Raw genomic sequence first — 17,502 nt, 5'->3', positions numbered from 1 at the left:
GCATTTTCGCAAAGGAAAAAGTTACTTCAAATGACCTCAGCTACGCCTCATTTTCGGCTGTTAAAATAATTGTGGAACACCCTGTATATATTATATAATTATACAATTATTATATATTATATAATTCCTTTCGCTTCAAGGAAATCGCGAAAGAACGGAACCCGCCGTCCGATCGAGCCGGGAATGGCTTTTTACACGCCGGTACGTTTATCCGGTTAGCCGGCGAAAAGCTTTCTCCTACGCGGCGGCCTGCGCAATTGTGATCGAACCGGTATGTCCATGCTGAACCTTCATCACGGAAATGTCGGCCGCGCGTCGTTCCTGTTTGCACCTCGTCTTTACAATTATCCTCGTTTTTACAGACAATCGTATCCTGCTCTTGCAAAATTGTCCACTTTCGTTTACAAGCCGAAGGAAAATTCGGGAGAATTTATTTATTAACAGTTTAATGACCGCTCACACAACATGCGTTGATGTGATGCTAACCGCCGAAGGTTATTGGCCGGTACTACACTCTCTGTGCGATGATTGATAAACGTAAACAAGCGTGGATGTTGCTGTTTGCTTCGTATTTCATCGCTACGTCTTCGATTTTAGGTAATTATTGTTTTATTGAATTATTTTATTTTTTATTTATTCATATTATTTATTTATTTATTATTTATATTTTTATAAACGTAAACAAGCATGGATGTTGCTATTTGCTTCGTATTTCATCGCTACGTCTTCGATTTTAGGTAATCATTGTTTTATTGAATTATTTTATCTTTTATTTTTTATTTATTCATTATTTATTTCTTTATTTCTTTATTATTTATATATTTATAAACGTAAACAAGCATGGATGTTGCTATTTTCTTCGTATTTCATCGCTACGTCTTCGATTTTAGGTAATTATTGTTTTATTGTATTATTTTATTTTTTATTTGTTCATTATTTATTTTTTTATTTATTCATTATTTATTTCTTTATTTAGTTATTATTTTTATATTTTATTTATTAATGTATTGAATTATTATTATTAATGTTTATTTTTTATTTGTTAATTTATTGAATTTTATTTGACTACGTAGGTCATTAAAGCGTTAAATTTAGAGAGAGAGAGAGAGAGAGAGAGAGAGAGAGAGAGAGAGCGAATTTAGACCGAAATTAGCGCTCGGCGAACGCTCGACGTTATTTCGTATTCTCGATCAGCGATACGACTTGCACTGTGCGCACGTCGCGAATCACCTGCCGCCGAATCGGTAAACACGTATTTCGAATGTTCCCCGCATTCGTTCACGTTTCCAGTAATTATAGGCGATTAATATCACGCCGGAAACGACGCATCGCGTACACGCGACACCGTCGGCGAAACTGTTGGACACATTATGATCGGCTTTTGTACACGAGAACGCACTTAGCCGCCGATATCGCCGCGTCGCGTCTAATTTTCCAGAATGTTTAGAACCTCGCCGAATGTAGCTTCTTTTTTTGTTTCATCTCGGAACTAATTCGTCTGTTCGTATCGATCGCGTCGAGCGTAAATCGAGAAGGGACATTTTCGAGGACGTTCTGCGTTGCACGCGTTGCGTCGATCGCAGGATCGCAATTTTCCACGAATTACAGTAATGTCTCCCTAACTGACGCTCAGATTGTGCACAAAAATGGACAATTTGGGAAGAGGAGATGCTTGATTATTCGAGCCTTGCAGCTGGTTTTTATTTGTTGTTGACAATTCATGACTATAAAAATGAACCGCAACGATCGAGAATAATCGTATCTCCTCTCCCTAAATTGTCCATTTTTGTGGACAAGCTATGCGTCAATTAGAGAGACATTACTGTAATACGTTCGGTGCCGCGTGACTCACGCATAGGTGACACTGATTTTTAGCTAGACTTTTGAAAGTCATTTCTATTGTAACATAATGAACAATTTGAACAATTGAACAATTTGTTGATTTGTAGAATACAAAACAACTGAACCAAGGTTTCCTATAATAAATTTTCACTTTATGATTTCGGTGTCGTTGATTCACTCTTATATTATTGCTAAGTCTGTGTTTATTCGATAAACTGCTAAAAAAATCAAGCGAGAGATGTGCAAAAATCAAGCGAAAATGTGTGAGTGTGTGTGCGCGCGTGTCCGGAGTTTTAATGGTAAAATGTCTTCGAGCGCGAAGAGATAAATCACTTTGATATTGCGTGCATTTTTTTTTAATTAATAGTCGGCACTTAATGCGTTAAATACGGTTGAGACTCCTTTGTCCGAACAATTATTTTTGCTGGTATCCGAACGAAGGTTCTATTATCTGTCGTATCATTATCTATCGTTCTATTGTATCATTTCGATACATTATCGTCTTGGCAGATAACTCGATCTCGAAACATTTAGTTGACCAGTTAGCTGTGTCGTGTCTCCTTTGTAAAGCGTATCATAACCTCTATATGTGTCACGAGAATCGAGCGACGACGAGTATACTCGTCGAACACGGAGCAAGTGTCGCCGTTAAAATATTCGATCGAAAAGCCAGTTTTATTTTATAGAATCAACAATGTTATTATCGATATTTATTCACTTAACATTAACATGTATTACTGCACGCATTAACTATGTACATGCATAATAAACGAAAAGCATAGGAAAAATCAAATGCTTATAAAAATGAAAAATTCCAATTGCTGCTGTAAAGTGGTATTTAGCGAAGCAAGCGACACTTTGCACGTCGAATCGCACCAATATCGCGATTCTTTTCTAATCTTATTTTTAACAACAATGTGAACACTTTCGCGTAGGATCGGCCTACGCGATATCAAAAATATTCTAAATATCTCGAAACTTCAGAATACGTTTCCGTTTTCGCTAAAATTACAATTTAAACAGCCGACGGTTGTTACTTTCTACGCGCGACGAGTATACTCGTCGTGACACGAAAATACTGCCACCTCACGGTGACGAGTAAATCGTCGAACACAGTTAACTGGAATGTTAAATAGAACGTTTTTGTATCGGAATATATCAAGAAGAGATGAACCTCCGGGCAAGAGAGTCTCCACTGTACCTTGTACGACGATCAAGCACCGGTCTGTGTGATCTCGGAGACCCGTTAGTCGAATCCCGGCTCGATTCGGTAGACCCGCATTTAATAAAATCCTCGAAAACAAGATCTCGAGTATGTACTGTCAAAAGTAATTTTCACGACGATGTCGACGCGTTAACGGCTCCTTAATCGCTGCTTGAACTACACTCACGGTCGTAAACGAATCGCCAGGACGACTGATCGTGAAAGTGCCGGGAGGTGGGGGGAGACAGCTTTGGTGAGAAATACAACGAAGCGAGAGCATACGGGTCCGGGAACATAACCGTGCTTACCGCGAGGTCGACGTGTAGAGAGACAGCAGGTAAAACTAGTAGAGACTCCGGTTGTAAATAGTCCGGCACCGGCTGCAGCACGTAGCGATGATCTCTTCCGTTCAACCGGCACTCGGAACAGCTCGATGTCGAGCGAATCGGTCCGCGTCCATTCAAACCGGTCCCCGGCGATTCGAACGCGTGCTCACTGGTACGGATGCGCGGGCGGAATTGTCGCGGACATGGCAGTCTGTCGGGCGAAATTTACGGCGGGGGTCGAGAGAGCGCGGCGACGGTGACGGCGACGGCGACGACGGTAGTGAGCGGCCGCATAAAACGAGCCGCCGGCTGACTGCGATCGAACACACTGCACTTGGGAACACGCGTGTTCTCCCTTTTCTGCGTTCCTCTATCGCGCGCGGCTCTATCCCCCTCGCCGCTTTATCCCCCTCGCTGCCCGGCCGCCGATCGGGAACATCTCTCTCGGCCCCTCTCTTTTCCTATACCGCGCCGACACCGACGGCTCCCGATCTATGCTATCGCGCGACGCTCGTTCTGAGCGGCCAGCGTTTTTCCACGGCCGGTCACCGCGATCTTCGCGGAAAAGCTGACGGCGCTCTTTGTCCGCACCCTCGGCCAGCCGAACGGCCGACCGGCGATTAAACCGCGGCTCTCCGCGCGCCCCACGGCACGTGCGAATCTGTGTCGCGTTTGGAATTCGTGTCCAACGAAGTCCTCCGTGAACGGGATAGGTCTGGTTCCTCGAACGTCGTACATACTTTGTTCCTCGGTCAGGAAGAATCGTATCGTTTACTTTTGCTTAGGTGCCGCGATCTTGCGTTGAAACTGAGGCTTTCTTCGCTGTACTACCCACGCGTAGAAGAAACCTATACAGGGTGTCCCAAAAATGTCTCGCAATCCGAAAGTGGAGGATTCCTGAGGTCATTTGAAACAACTTTATCCTTAGCGAAAATGCAATCCGCGGCTTCGTTTACGAGTTATTGACGAAAAACAGTGACCAATCAGAGGCGAGATCATTTGGCGCGAGACGGCCGAGCCAATGAGCGGAACTGGGCCCCGTGCACTCGTTGGCTGGGCCGCCGCGCGCCAGTCGAGCTCGCCTCTTATTGGTCAGTGTTTTTCGTTAATAACTCGTAAACGAAGCCTCGGAGAACATTTTCGCAAAAGAAAAAGTTGCTTCAAATGACCTCAGGAATCTCTTATTTCCGGATTGCGAGACATTTTCGGGACATCCTGTATATATACGTATACGTATATTCGTTTGCAGCGGTTTATGCCGACCAGATTAGACGCTTCGATGTCGAAGCGTACGGTTCAGGAGTGGAAAATTTAGATTCCCAAAAGACTAAGCTACGTCGCTCTGGTTTTCGAAATGATCACTTTTTGGTTATTGCGGAGATATTTGCAATATTCAGCTAGCGTGGCGACGCTCTCATGCCGTTACAAGATGGCCGCCGCTGAAAGATTTTCGTACTTGTCGAGAGATTTTGAATTCGAATCGAAAAAATACGACCAAAGAGACGTAGCCAAGACATGTACAAAGACAGCGGGGTGTATTTTTAGTTGATTACTAACTTAATTAAAACGTAATTCTAGAAGGAAAAAACGAAATTTTCAAACACAGACGGGGCCCGTACAGCGTCAATGGGCGCAGCGGCAAAATGCCGAAACTGTTGGGCAACGTGACCGACGAAATCTCGAAGCTCCTTCGACATCCATATAGCGCTAATTGCTGCAGCGGCAAAACGCTCAAACTGTTAGCCAAAATCGACTGTTAGTAATTTTGCTAGTAGTTCGAGCGGTTTGCTACTGCAGCAATTGTTGCTGTACGGGCTCCCAAACTGTTTCGAAATTTTACTACAAGAGGCGTCATTGATCACAAACGGCGCGATTTTTAAATGTCCAAAAACAGATGTTTTTGCCGGGTTTTACGTATATCTTATACCGAAAGTTGCAAGATCTACCATTATATTTGCAATAATAAATGTATCTTTTTTACATGCTACAAATATAGCAAGAATTGTATTAATAATCAGTTCTTGCAATTCCGAAAGGATCAAAGGTAGATTGAATCTAGTGAAATAATTCTGCGATCACGTATGTTATTACTATTTGTAACATTAATAAAAATTCAAACAAAAGCAAATGGACCTTTACATTCAACAATTTGCTATCATAATTTCAGCGTGGCCGTTGAACCAGCCTCCACTGTTTACTTGCATTCGTTTAACTATACTCTGTAAATGCAATCGCAATAGTTCGATAATTAATAAATGCCATGTTTAAATTGTGTATAATATTTATTCTTCTTGTACAACTGTTGTTTTTTCAGATACATAGAGACCGTCTAAGAACTTCCTAATGTCCTTGTTCTTTACAGTTGTAGACTGCTGTATTAAGGCAGCTGAAACACAGATAACAATAATCGATTAAAGCAACGTTTACCGCTGAGAGAATAATTTTAAGTGTAAATTGGACGGGTTTAATATTTACCAGAACGGGAAACGTCTTCTAACGAATTTCCTTCAATAATTAGTTCGTCCTTTTGTTTAGCTGAATTTGTAACGGTCACGCCTGATGCCATCTTCACACGACGAATGTATTTTTCCCCCAAGAAATTACGGATTTCAATGACCGTGTTATTTTCGGTGGTAACACAATTGATGGGGAAGTGAGCATATACAGCTCGCATTTTGTATTGATAGCCCTTAGTTACACCTTTAAGCATATTTTCTATGTGTGAACAGACGGTACGCACAGCAGCTAATTCTTTCTTCGTGCCGAACCATTTTTCTACTTTCAGTAGCCTTTGACTAATCATCTAAACAGAAAACATGGTAATATCAGTATAATGCTAATTAGAAACCATTACGTAACATAGACTTAATTAGAAATTGATCAGAAAAGGATTTATCATTTAGAAGAAATGAAGGGGAATCCACCATATCATCATATCGCAGTTTAACTATAAGTATACAATACTAAGTGGGTAAAATATGATTACTTACACGAATGTCGAGTGCAAGATGCTTGAAAGAACGTTTAAGAACACCCCTCGGTCCTTTGACAGTTACCAAACGGGACTTGACCGTTACGGTCAAGTCCTTAGGTATTTTCACGGTTTGACTTGTTACAATTTGCTTCATCCTGAAATAAAATAGCATGGTATTAACATACAAATAAAATTCGAAAATATTGCAGCATGAGGTAGTTAATGAATGCTTATATCCAAAACGAAATTCAGTACTACTTTTACAAGTTAAGTCTATTTTTCTCACAAAACACATATGTGTAGGACATAATTGATTATCATACGTATAATGAACTTCTTTAACCTTTTTGTAATACGATATGTTTTTATAGGTTACAACCCGCAACACCAAGTCGAAGTCTGGGTTAGGTTAAAAAGTGGCACGAAAAGAAAGGTAAATGTAATTTGTAAACAGTTCTATATCTGAAAATGATATTAGTAAACAGTAATTTACGTGAAGGCACAAGTTAGAAAGATACAAATTTCCTGCTACGATGGAATGTTGACAGAAACAGTGAAACAAGGTTATATTTCACTGTCTGCAAAAGAATTACTTTTTCTTGAAAATAATACCCAGTCTTTCACAAATATATCGGATAAAGCAAAACGATACAATTAATATGTGATAATGTTCATTGTAGTGGCGGATTGTTTTGGATTTTACAAAGTATCCCTCCCCTTTAATAATTCCTTTACCTCGCACACGCTACCGGATAACCGGAAAAGACAGACGCGTTGAGAAATCATGTCTGCCACACTTTCTGAGTAAGTAAACTTATAGAACGGAAAATCATGATTAGCCTTCGCTATTCTCAACTCACAGATGGCGCATTTTGAAACTTCATGTAAGCATCTAAATTAATAACATCAAAAATTGCAGAGCAAAGCATGGTTGAAACCAGAATTAACTATATTTTATAAAAGAAATAACTGTACTAAGAAATGTTATTCGACAATTTTTACACAGTACATGTGTGCACTTGAAAATCTTTGTGATTAGATTATCGGTACTCGAGTAATTCAAGCAGAGAATTCTCTATTATTTTAAATGTTCTTTCACAATCTGTTCAGAAACTAATTGTGACATCGTGTAAAAATTTCTGGAATATTGCACTATGAGACAAACAACTATAGTTCAGTTTTTTCATGGTCAAATGTAACACCAAATCTCCGTCTGCAAAATGGCCGATTACATTAGTGAAGTACATACATATGTAGCTAGACACTAGTGTCTTTTGTGGGTGAATTTTCGGTTTTCAATACCACAATTTTCTTTGAAGTATGTTTACCCAAAGCTGAAAATATTTCTTTGGCAGCATATAATTTCAGGATTGATCAAATGTTTCGGGAAATCTATAAATTGCTTGGATAAGCAAACCAATGTCCAATTGTTTGGTTACTTTTCATGCACAGTAAACATTTCAAGAAAGTACCGAAATATCGCGACAAAACTCATTTACTTGTAAGTAAATTTGTCATACGCGCTGAAATACTGTCTATGTTTGTAATATATCCATCATATATTAGATATTAATATATAATTTGAAATAATTTTGTAATTATCTGACAGGTCTTGTTTCCTATCTGTGCATATTTTCCTTTCTAAGACGATCTCAGCCTGCGGGAATATGGATGAAAAATACTTCGAACGAAATCGGATTAAAGTAAATACAAAAAAATTAGTACATCTCGAATTCGTATGAGATCAAATCAATTTTAATGATTTGATAACGAAAACAACTTGCATTTTTTCACAAACTATGAAATCGCTGATTATCCATAAATAAAGACAAATCAAGTAAATGTGTAAGATATAAAAAGTAATTGAAGCATCCTCTTTTAAAGATTACAAATATTTAAAATACACTAGATTTTCTGTATTTGAAATTTGGTTTTATTATGGATAGTGTTGCACTACTAATAAATGTTATACTATATAACTTTATTACATTAATTTAAATAAGAGTATTTGAAACTTAATTTAGTAATGGTACACAATAGATAGATATTAAATATGGATAATAAAGTTCTGAAAGATATAAATGTAATTCAGGAAGATAATGCAGAAGAATCATCAGTTGCATTAATATCTAAAAAGATTGTAAAAAAATCTACATTGTCTACTGAAACAATTGATGGAAGGGATATGTTAATAGCACAGTTGCAAGAGCAAATTTCAAAGCAAAAAGAATGCATATTGTACTATGAAAATATAGTGCAGCTAATGAACTGCAGACTTGTGAAATTAAAAAAGGTTCTTAAAGCTCATAAATTATTGGAAGAGCTTTAATAATTCTGATTAACAGGAGTATCACTAAAAAAAAGTTTTCTTATGAAATCAAATTTTGTATAAGAAACATATATCTTTTTTATATTTTTACTAAAAAAATATGTCTCTACATTTATGTTGTTATGCATTTTTCTAATACAAACAACTATGGTTACAGTAACAAATATTGCCATACTTCTACACAATATGTAAATATATGAATGTAAAGAGTAATGTACATGTTATTATAGAACATTGTGTTTATTGAAAACTTTTTCCCTTTCTGTAACATATATAAAAAGTTAAAGTGTGTTGGATTATTTTCAAATTGTGAATTTCATTTAACTTGTATATACAATTATAAGATAATATTAGTAGCAATATAATTATACAATGTATCTATAGAAATTAAATTAAGTAAAATTTTGTTTCTTAATCAGTTATGATCAACGTCATTCAACAAATACCATGTAACCATCAAAAACTAATTTTTTGCAAATCTACTTTTTTTGAACAACATTATACATGAGAGAATAGCAGATGTTAATGTTCTCGACTTTTTCTGTACTATTTTCTTTGTTTTTAAATCGTATCAATATCCATACATCTTGATATTAAATCTGTATACATATACAGTGTGTTTCAGTATGATAGTTAAATACATATTTAAAATTAAATAAAATGTTTTCAGTCGTTTCTTTTTTTAAAAACTCAAAAATATATTTTCAGAGCGGCTAGAATGTGTCTCATCATTACTCATTATTTCTACTTGTAACAAATGTTGACAGTAGGACATTATCTACTTCATTATTTAAAAAGAAATAATATCATTTCACTGTTAATATTTACAAACAGTTATATAAGTGGAAATTATTAGTAATGGAAAGGCACATAAGTCTATTGGTACATACGTGGTGTACCTGGTAAATATTCGAATTCGATTTTTTTGAGATTACTTTTCCATTTATTTGTACAAATAGATTAATCTCTTTCTTAAATCTACTATCCGTCTTGAAACACTTTGTATTAAATCAGTTTCACTAATAATATACTTTGTGCAATTTATGAAGCATTAATATAATGACTACTTAATAAAATATAGTCTTTAAAAACAGAATAAATTAAGTCTCTCCTTGATTGTGTAATAATGTATGTATACGTTCTATTATTTAAAAGAAAGTAGTATTATATAGAAAATTCATATTTTCGTTTTTACACGAGCTTTTTTCGTTGATCCATTTGCAAAAAATATGTTTTAAATGCTTTATCGCTGATTTATTTAAATGCTGATGTTAGAAAGTTACTGATCACTACATAAAATGCAAAAATTAATTTTATTTAGTACTTTAAGTAGCAATATACGCTTTTTTAATACGTTAATTAAAAGAAAGTACTAAAAACATCGACACTACATAATATAAAATAAGACGTATTTTACAGTACTCATGTACTGAAATACAATAAATAAAATTATGAGTAAAGTAAGACAATACTATAAATGTTTAAGATCATGTTTTTGCGTTGTCCGTCTAGAAAATAATATCCTCATTAATTTATTACTTAAATGTTAATTCTAGTTTGGCGGTTGGAATGGATGTAAAAGACGAAGGGAAGGGAGATAAAGGTATGCAAAAGGGAGTTTTTCCAACTATGGATCATCGAGCAAAAGAAGAGGTGAATCATGGTTTTTACAGCCTCAGAAAATGGATAGAAAATCTAGAACAAACTAATTTTAGAATTTCATATTAAATTTGAATTTCAGCGCGTTAGTTAACTAGGTTCCCACCTACGTTACTACCCATTGCATATTTTGTATGAAACTTCGTACGAACAATTGTTGTTCTACATTTTCGATATTTTCATATGGTTTCACCACTTCTCAAAATTGTATCACTGCTTTAAAAATTCTTTATAAAAATTAGCAAAGGATCAGGAAACCGTGGGAAAGATGTAGTCTTAGGAGTCCTCTAGTGGCAAAAACATGAGGTGCCGCCACACTAGTCATTAAATTTAAATACAAACTACGTTACAAATTACAATATAACACGCTTGTGTAATATACTAAATTTTAATAATAATTTTTCGAAGTTTGTTGTACTTTTTACACTTTACAATCCGATCTTTTTTTAAGCACATTTTATGAAACTCATCGAAATTGTCTATTAACAAAGCACGTGGAAGTGTGGCAATGGTTTATCCAAAAAGTATTACCAAACAACATTTTAATATTAATACTAACTTTAAGCCAGTATTAAATGATAAATCGAACACATCGTTTGAACGCACAAGAGGAGTATATTACATTATTGAAATTTGGATATGCATGTTTTCTTTTCTTGTATATTGCTACTTGGAAACTTCATAAAATGCAGTTTGAAACAACATCTTTACATTCACTTTACAATAGATTCATAAATAATGTAATTCTTGAGTCTTGGTTTCGACTTTTCTTCCTTCCGAAAACAAAAAGAAAAAAAAATTATAGAACGTATTAATAATGTACGCGTTACAAAATCTAAATGAAAATGATTATAAAAAGTCTCTGTCTCTTCGAATTCTCAGAACATTATCACACAATTACAAGTCCCTCGGATTCTGTATCTCTGCGCGATAAGTATGAAGTTCTATTCTCTTCCAGAGCAAAAAATAGAAGTATCTCGCGAATTCTGGTCCGCAAACAATTATTTAGCGGCGAAAGATTCAAATTGTTGCTTGTTAACGTGTATGCACAAGCAAAGAGGTATTCCGTAAGTTTACATCCAAAAGTGGCGACCCTAGTAATCTGCCTGCATAGATAATCGTTGATTGTTACTTGGCTTCAAAGGTATCGTACATTGACGCGCGTCTGGAAATCTCTCATAGTATCTTTCCAATCTCAGGTACTTTACAGTTACTAAGTGACCTAAAACAGTGCAATTCTTCATTTAAAACTTCTCTACTAATTACAACGTTATGAGGACATTATTTATTTTAATTTAGATGAAACACTGTGTTTTCAATGTTTTCAAAAAACTCTGTGGCCAGCTGCAACGAATAAAATTTCTCTATGTTGAGTGTACTACCGAGTTATTTACTATCGATTGCTTACCATCGAACCAACATCCGTGTAAAGCTCTGTAGGCTTTTCCTGCGTCTTCTTGTGACATACATTTCATGTAAACACATCCTTCTCGACTGCCACGATCTACACGGATATGAAGTATATTTACACCTTCGCATTTCTCTAGAATAGCATCCTGTACCTTTGTTTCCCAGTCATCCTCGAATTCTCTAAACGAATATGGACAATATATACGCGGATACACGTCAACGATATTCACAAGAATTATGAAAAATTATTAAGGGATACTTACACATCTGCATCGAACATATGTCTTATCTTCAAACAGGGTGTTGGTGAACATGTCAAGCTGTTAACCGAACCTTCCATTGTTTCGAACGCTTGGCCTTGCCATACTTTGGACTTTTTATTCAGAACGAAATTCTGTGTGGTTGACTTATTAAGACTGTTATTAGACAGCCAGCGCCATACGTGAAATTCTTCTCCCGCGACTTGCTGCACTTCCCTTCGAATTCTGAAAGCATTTTTATCGATAACTTCTCCATTGTCTTTAAATTAAAAAAACAAACTGATTCAGTTTTTTGTTTACCTAGATTCATTTTCGTCCAAAAATTTCACTGCTTTTTCCCATAGGCTTGCCATCTTTTTACGGTCTTTGGGTGGTATTAGATTATCACGTACGTGACTTATAGCAAGAAAACTTTCTTGTGTGCCGCCAGGCGATGCTACGCTAGCATTTTGATGATGCATTTCAACCATGTTAATAATCTCACTAACAAGCTTAAACACTTCCCTCTCAGTACTTTTCTTGTACTTTATATACCAAACGAATAATTTCTGCAATCCTATAGCTGCTAGAAGGCCTGAGAATATATTGCGACATTATTTGTATAAGATACTGTACTGCCAAATAATTAAATTGCAGATATTCGTACATTCAATGTTAGTTTTTAAAATGATAGAAAATAAAATTTATAAGTATATTAAATAAACTCCTGTTCTATTTCCATTTCTAGCAAAATGGCTAATAAATAAAAGAATTTGTTCTGTACAAAAATCTGCAATCTAATGAACATACAATGTATTCTCAGTCTAACATTATCATGCAATATACACTGAATGCCAAAGAAAACCGCATAACAGACGTGATTATAACCAGAAAGAAATAATTTACTAATGCTATACAGTTACATATTGAAAGTATGAACTTTTGTAACAAAACGCAACTGTTTCGATATAAGAATATTATCGCGTTATAAAATCTCGTCAGCATGTTCTCAACAAATTTCATCCCATAATAAATCGGTAAAAAATTTACCAAGTAACACAATCAGTAGAGAGGAGAATATGGTGAAGAGCTTATTTTTAATGAGACATTGCATCGGCAATTCCGGGTTCATGATCACCATTCCAACTTTCCCATTTAGGCGAGTAGAAAATAATTTATCCTGCAAGAGAATGATGCCTTTCTGTTTAATTTATATACATTATTAGAAGTCAATTGTATTCATTATAATGATAGCTAAGTTTTTACAATACCAAAGAATCCAAAATTTCACCGGGCACTCCGTTATCATCATTTATGTCTATTAAAGAAATACCCCATTTGGGATTTTTTATGATAAGCAACTGTGCATTGTGCAAATCCTCTTTCACTTCCAAACTTTTCTGTAAAACCATTTTATGATAGTATACATAAAGAAGTTTATACAATAATCTTCGTTTCGCTACAATTAATTCAACCTACCACTTTATTGCTTGTAAACATTTGCATGATTTCAGAATCGGTCAGATAAGGAGTTTCGCTGGAATTGTCGCATATCATGGACACAGCCTTTTTTGTTAAAATTGGTTGAAGTCGTTTTAATAACTGTAGTACAGAATCTATGTTTTCTTTCATTACACAATTAACTCCAGGTGCTTCATAGTCAGCTCCATCAAAGCATAGCGGTATGTTGCTATCTATAAATTAAAATATATAATAGGAATTGATTATCAAAAGTCGTAGAATTCGTAATCCAATATGTAATGCGTTTCAAACTTTTCTTATCTATATTCTATATATTTTCAAATATGTACATGTAAATTGTACATGAGAAAGAAACTTAATTGACAATCTCAACCAAAGAATAGAAAATAGGATAAGATCGTTATATAATGGGAAAGGAAATAAAATATCAAAATTAATACACCGTTAATACTTATTATTTTATTAAACACGTTAAAAAAACAATACATATTTCAAATAGAATCTTGCAAAAGTGATTACACATCTCGATTTTAGAAAAGTTCATATAAAAGAGTATGTATAAGATACTGAAGAAAGAACCTTGAAACTAATAAAACACTTTTTAATGTTGCGTCTTTTTAAATATCTAATTAGTTTAATACAATAACATGCAATGGGTCTAAACATACACCATGCAGTAAGTTAATGGAATATAAAGTACAAAATTTCATTAGTTTAAATTTGTGTATTTTCTTTTTAAGAAATCTAATTATCATAAGAATACGATTACATACGTATCACCATATACTAGTAACAATTATTTCATTTCAAATGAATAGTTCAAACTCATAATGCATACCACATGTATTGCAATATACTTATTGTTATTATTTACCAACTTATTTAAGAAACTTTCCCACAAACTGATAGTTAGAATATATAACTTTTTATCATTATAGTTTCAACATACTATTCCATGAATCTTAATTAAACAATACTACGATTCTGAATACCTACCCGTTGAAAGCGATGGAAAAGTTTCGGATTTTCCACCAAGTCCCATGTATATTACTGCAAGTATTCCAAAAAATAAAGCCAGTACCACAACCAAAATTACAGACACCATATTCTGATTGTTACGCATGTCTTCTCTGCTTGTGATTGATGGCTTAAATGTTCTGCCCATTGTTTCTCGAGGTCTGTCAATAGATGTTGTATGCCTTGAACCAAAAATTTTTCACAATTAGAATATTATATAATACTGTGGTATTAACACATTGACAGCCGGCCTCGCGAAAACGCGGGTTTTTGAGTCTGTCGCTTAAGCGCCGGCCCCGCGAAAACGCGGATTTCTGAGTCTGTCGCTTGAGTAGCTGCCCCACGATGATGTGGATTTTTTTTTGCTGGTATGAGTGTCTTATACATCGATTTGTATTTACTTGCCATGGTTATGCCGATCTTCATTTGTCATACTCTAAAGATAAAACGTATACGATTGTTCAGAAACAATCCAGGCAAGAATCACTCTCGAGCAGTGTATTCCGCAAACAGTATATCTTTCGTACACTTATATTTTTGATTGAACATTATAACAAGTTTTTTTCTTCTGTAACTTTTTACCCATATAATATGAGCCTTGACTTAAATATTAAAACTTTTGTTTTCGGTTTACGTTATATATATGTAATAATCCATCACGAAATGAGAAACTGTATTTTTTTTACAATTATAAATTAAAAATTTCGATTTTGTTTAAATTTTTAATTACCATCAATTTGTATATGAAGAATATGCAAGTAAAATGTACTATTTTACGAAAATATATAATGTTTTAAATATTTCTTTTGGCTATTCAGTGATCAGAAACAAGCGAATAAGACCGGCGTTCGGGGTTTAAAAGTGGCCGATACGTTGCCGGCGCTCAGGCTTTAAATGTCTCTTAGGTCGCCGGCTGTCAATGTGTTACAATTTACATTAAAATATTTTGCATATACCTTGGACTTGTTGCTGAGTATAATGATCTCGTAGAAGAGAAGTGACCATTTGAATCCTTCTCTTTTAGGTCTGGTAAATTAGTTGTACGGCGTAAATTTGTGCCTAAATAGTAATACAATGAAATGAATGATTATGCAAAATATTAAGAAAATTTATTCTAATTTCAAATAACTTACTTTTTAAACCGGACATAGAGGTAGATGGCATATTGCCTGTAGAAGACCGTGAACTGAGCATTCTCAAAAATTCAGATAAATACGGGGTTTCATAATTTGTCAAAAGCTCTCTTTGATGTGGGCTGTCTTTAATACAACTCTCTTCCTTTGGAGGATGTATTGGGGATAGATTTCCATCAAAAAGTGGTTCACTGCATTTATTGTCTTTTATGGTATGTATAGATCTTGATTTTGAATCATATAATTTTGTAATTGGCTCATGATCGGGTGTACTCTGTTCATATGTTCTAGAGTCATGGGGTTTACCAACACTAGATAAATATTTAGATGGAGAATATCTTCTGTTTACTTCCTCCACAACATCCGAGTCTGATCCTGTTTCTAAGCCATCTGTAATGCTTGATAGTTTATTAGTTTTCACATATTTTTTCTGTGTAGTTTTCGTTACTGTACGAGTTGTAATAGAAGATGAACTATCATAATCAGGTGCTATGGGGTTCTTAAACTCAGGATGTATTGTCTTCTCTTTAACTGCACTTTTTGATATGCTTGCATCCGAAGATGGTATAACTGGTGGTGGAGGCATTGGATTTGCCAAAGTTTGCCGTCGAGCATTAGTTGTTGCCTTTTTCTTTTTTGTGGCTGTTGAACTTGAGTCATCATCAGTATCTTCGCTGCTATATCTAAACGCATGAAAAGTGTGACAAAAACAATAATTATAACACGAATTTCCAACATTATGTAAGAGCATACAACATAAACACAACAAACGAATTTAAAAATATAACACCATCTACATAAACATTATTGCAAATAAGAATGCAAATTATAAAACCGAATCTGTTATTTGAATAATAAATAGTTTAATTCCATGGAACTGCGGACTGTTTAAAAATTGGAAGGATAAAATTACCTGGCAGCTAATGAATGCCGCGAACCCGAGCCCCGCGCTTCAATCAGACTTTTTAATTTTTTCGCAAGGATTTTTCTGGTGGTGTGTGTCACTGGGCCCACCGGGTACCCGTATTCCATCAGTTTGCTGCGTAACTCCGCATCGCTCAGTGTGTCCACCGACATTTTGTTTACAAAAGAAAAAAAATTCTCTTCTGAAAAGGACCCGGTAAAAAAGTTCCCTCGTGGACGAACCTCCCCGCTAGGCACTCTCGGGAAGCGTGATCAGAATTTTCGCCAAGCGTGCTTCTAGAACGTAATATTCACAACACCATTGGTGTCCACGCGTGCCACCTTTCACGACGTCATAAATGGTTCGCGTAACACTTCAACACTTTGGAAAATAATCTTGGTTAGAACTAAACAAATGGCGCAATTTTCTAACGGTCGCGGTCGCGCGCATACTCATCCACACCATTTCACGCCGCTCAACCCTGTCATCCATAGTCATGGAACAAGGTTAATCGAGATAATCCAACCGGTCCATACACAGAGCACGAACGCCAGAGGCCAGAAACGAAACTTCTGCCAGAACCTTTGATGTTTGCAATTTGTAACTGCGACTCTGCGACTGTAAATTGGACGACCTCGAGCAGCGTTGTCCACGGTAAGGGCCCTTCCAAGTCGTGGTTGGTTGAGAATCGGCGAACAAACGATGCTGCTGTGTTTCGAAGTTGATATTTCTGTCTTTTTCTCTGCGCCACTGTATGAAAAAAGAACAAGAGAAAGTACATACGCGAAATTGGGAACGTTGAAAAGCGCGGCGATGTTTGAAAATGTAATATGGAAGGAAATGGTTTCTTCACAATGTATCTGTGTAATTTGGAACTGCATATTTCTACATATTTTAGGCGAACTTAATTTTTATATTCGACCGTGTACTTCCGATTTCTAAATTATATAAGTTGTTTCTAAACTATGTTCATGGTTTACGGT

The 17,502-nt window shown here is 35.6% G+C and overlaps 3 protein-coding genes and 1 long non-coding RNA gene across 4 annotated transcripts in view; 1 reads left to right on the top strand and 3 right to left on the bottom strand.

Annotated features, from left to right (window-relative positions):
* Window positions 1-3,855, bottom strand: part of LOC117223626 (ATP-binding cassette sub-family G member 4) — a 40,859-nt gene extending 37,004 nt beyond the window's left edge. The window contains exon 1 of the mRNA XM_033475994.2: window positions 3,355-3,855. The gene's annotated coding sequence lies outside the window, so the exon portion shown is untranslated. The remainder of the gene's footprint in view (window positions 1-3,354) is intronic.
* A 1,780-nt stretch (window positions 3,856-5,635) lies between these two features.
* RpL9 (ribosomal protein L9) lies at window positions 5,636-7,180 on the bottom strand. Its single transcript, XM_033475972.2, has 4 exons — window positions 7,082-7,180; window positions 6,363-6,501; window positions 5,848-6,175; window positions 5,636-5,758 (listed from the first exon to the last, which is right to left on the bottom strand). Exons 2-4 carry the CDS (start codon window positions 6,498-6,500, stop codon window positions 5,655-5,657), a joined length of 570 nt encoding a protein of 189 aa, XP_033331863.2. The 5' UTR covers window position 6,501; window positions 7,082-7,180; the 3' UTR covers window positions 5,636-5,654.
* Window positions 7,181-7,186: 6 nt separating this feature from the next.
* Window positions 7,187-11,712, top strand: LOC117223603 (uncharacterized). The gene is made up of 2 exons (XR_004490969.2): window positions 7,187-7,847; window positions 7,956-11,712. It is a non-coding gene; the product is annotated as an uncharacterized LOC117223603 (long non-coding RNA).
* Window positions 8,729-17,450, bottom strand: MAN1 (LEM domain-containing inner nuclear membrane protein MAN1). Its single transcript, XM_033475968.2, has 11 exons — window positions 16,529-17,450; window positions 15,616-16,298; window positions 15,439-15,541; window positions 14,462-14,664; window positions 13,463-13,677; window positions 13,255-13,383; window positions 13,034-13,163; window positions 12,305-12,578; window positions 12,008-12,229; window positions 11,743-11,924; window positions 8,729-11,556 (listed from the first exon to the last, which is right to left on the bottom strand). The coding sequence occupies exons 1-11, from the start codon at window positions 16,690-16,692 to the stop codon at window positions 11,429-11,431; spliced, it is 2,433 nt and encodes an 810-aa protein (XP_033331859.2). The 5' UTR covers window positions 16,693-17,450; the 3' UTR covers window positions 8,729-11,428.
* Between the last annotated feature and the right edge of the window lie 52 nt (window positions 17,451-17,502).

Source organism: Megalopta genalis, chromosome 1 (assembly GCF_051020955.1).
Source record: "Megalopta genalis isolate 19385.01 chromosome 1, iyMegGena1_principal, whole genome shotgun sequence".
In the NCBI taxonomy this organism is placed as follows: domain Eukaryota; kingdom Metazoa; phylum Arthropoda; class Insecta; order Hymenoptera; family Halictidae; genus Megalopta; species Megalopta genalis.
The sequence above is the reverse complement of the archived record's forward strand: the minus strand, read 5'-3'. Positions and strand labels throughout refer to the sequence as shown.

Excerpts from the sequence above, each read along its gene's own strand:
- RpL9 (XM_033475972.2), bottom strand. The coding sequence starts at position 6,500 with ATGAAGCAAATTGTAACAAGTCAAACCGTGAAAATACCTAAGGACTTG. Across the intron at positions 6,176-6,362 it reads ATCTTGCACTCGACATTCGT|ATGATTAGTCAAAGGCTACT; the intron begins GTAAGTAATCAT and ends TTTTCTGTTTAG. Across the intron at positions 5,759-5,847 it reads AGAAGACGTTTCCCGTTCTG|CTGCCTTAATACAGCAGTCT; the intron begins GTAAATATTAAA and ends TCTGTGTTTCAG.
- MAN1 (XM_033475968.2), bottom strand. The coding sequence starts at position 16,692 with ATGTCGGTGGACACACTGAGCGATGCGGAGTTACGCAGCAAACTGATG. Across the intron at positions 13,678-14,461 it reads TTTTCCATCGCTTTCAACGG|ATAGCAACATACCGCTATGC; the intron begins GTAGGTATTCAG and ends TTTAATTTATAG. Across the intron at positions 13,164-13,254 it reads GTGAAATTTTGGATTCTTTG|GATAAATTATTTTCTACTCG; the intron begins GTATTGTAAAAA and ends ATTCTCTTGCAG.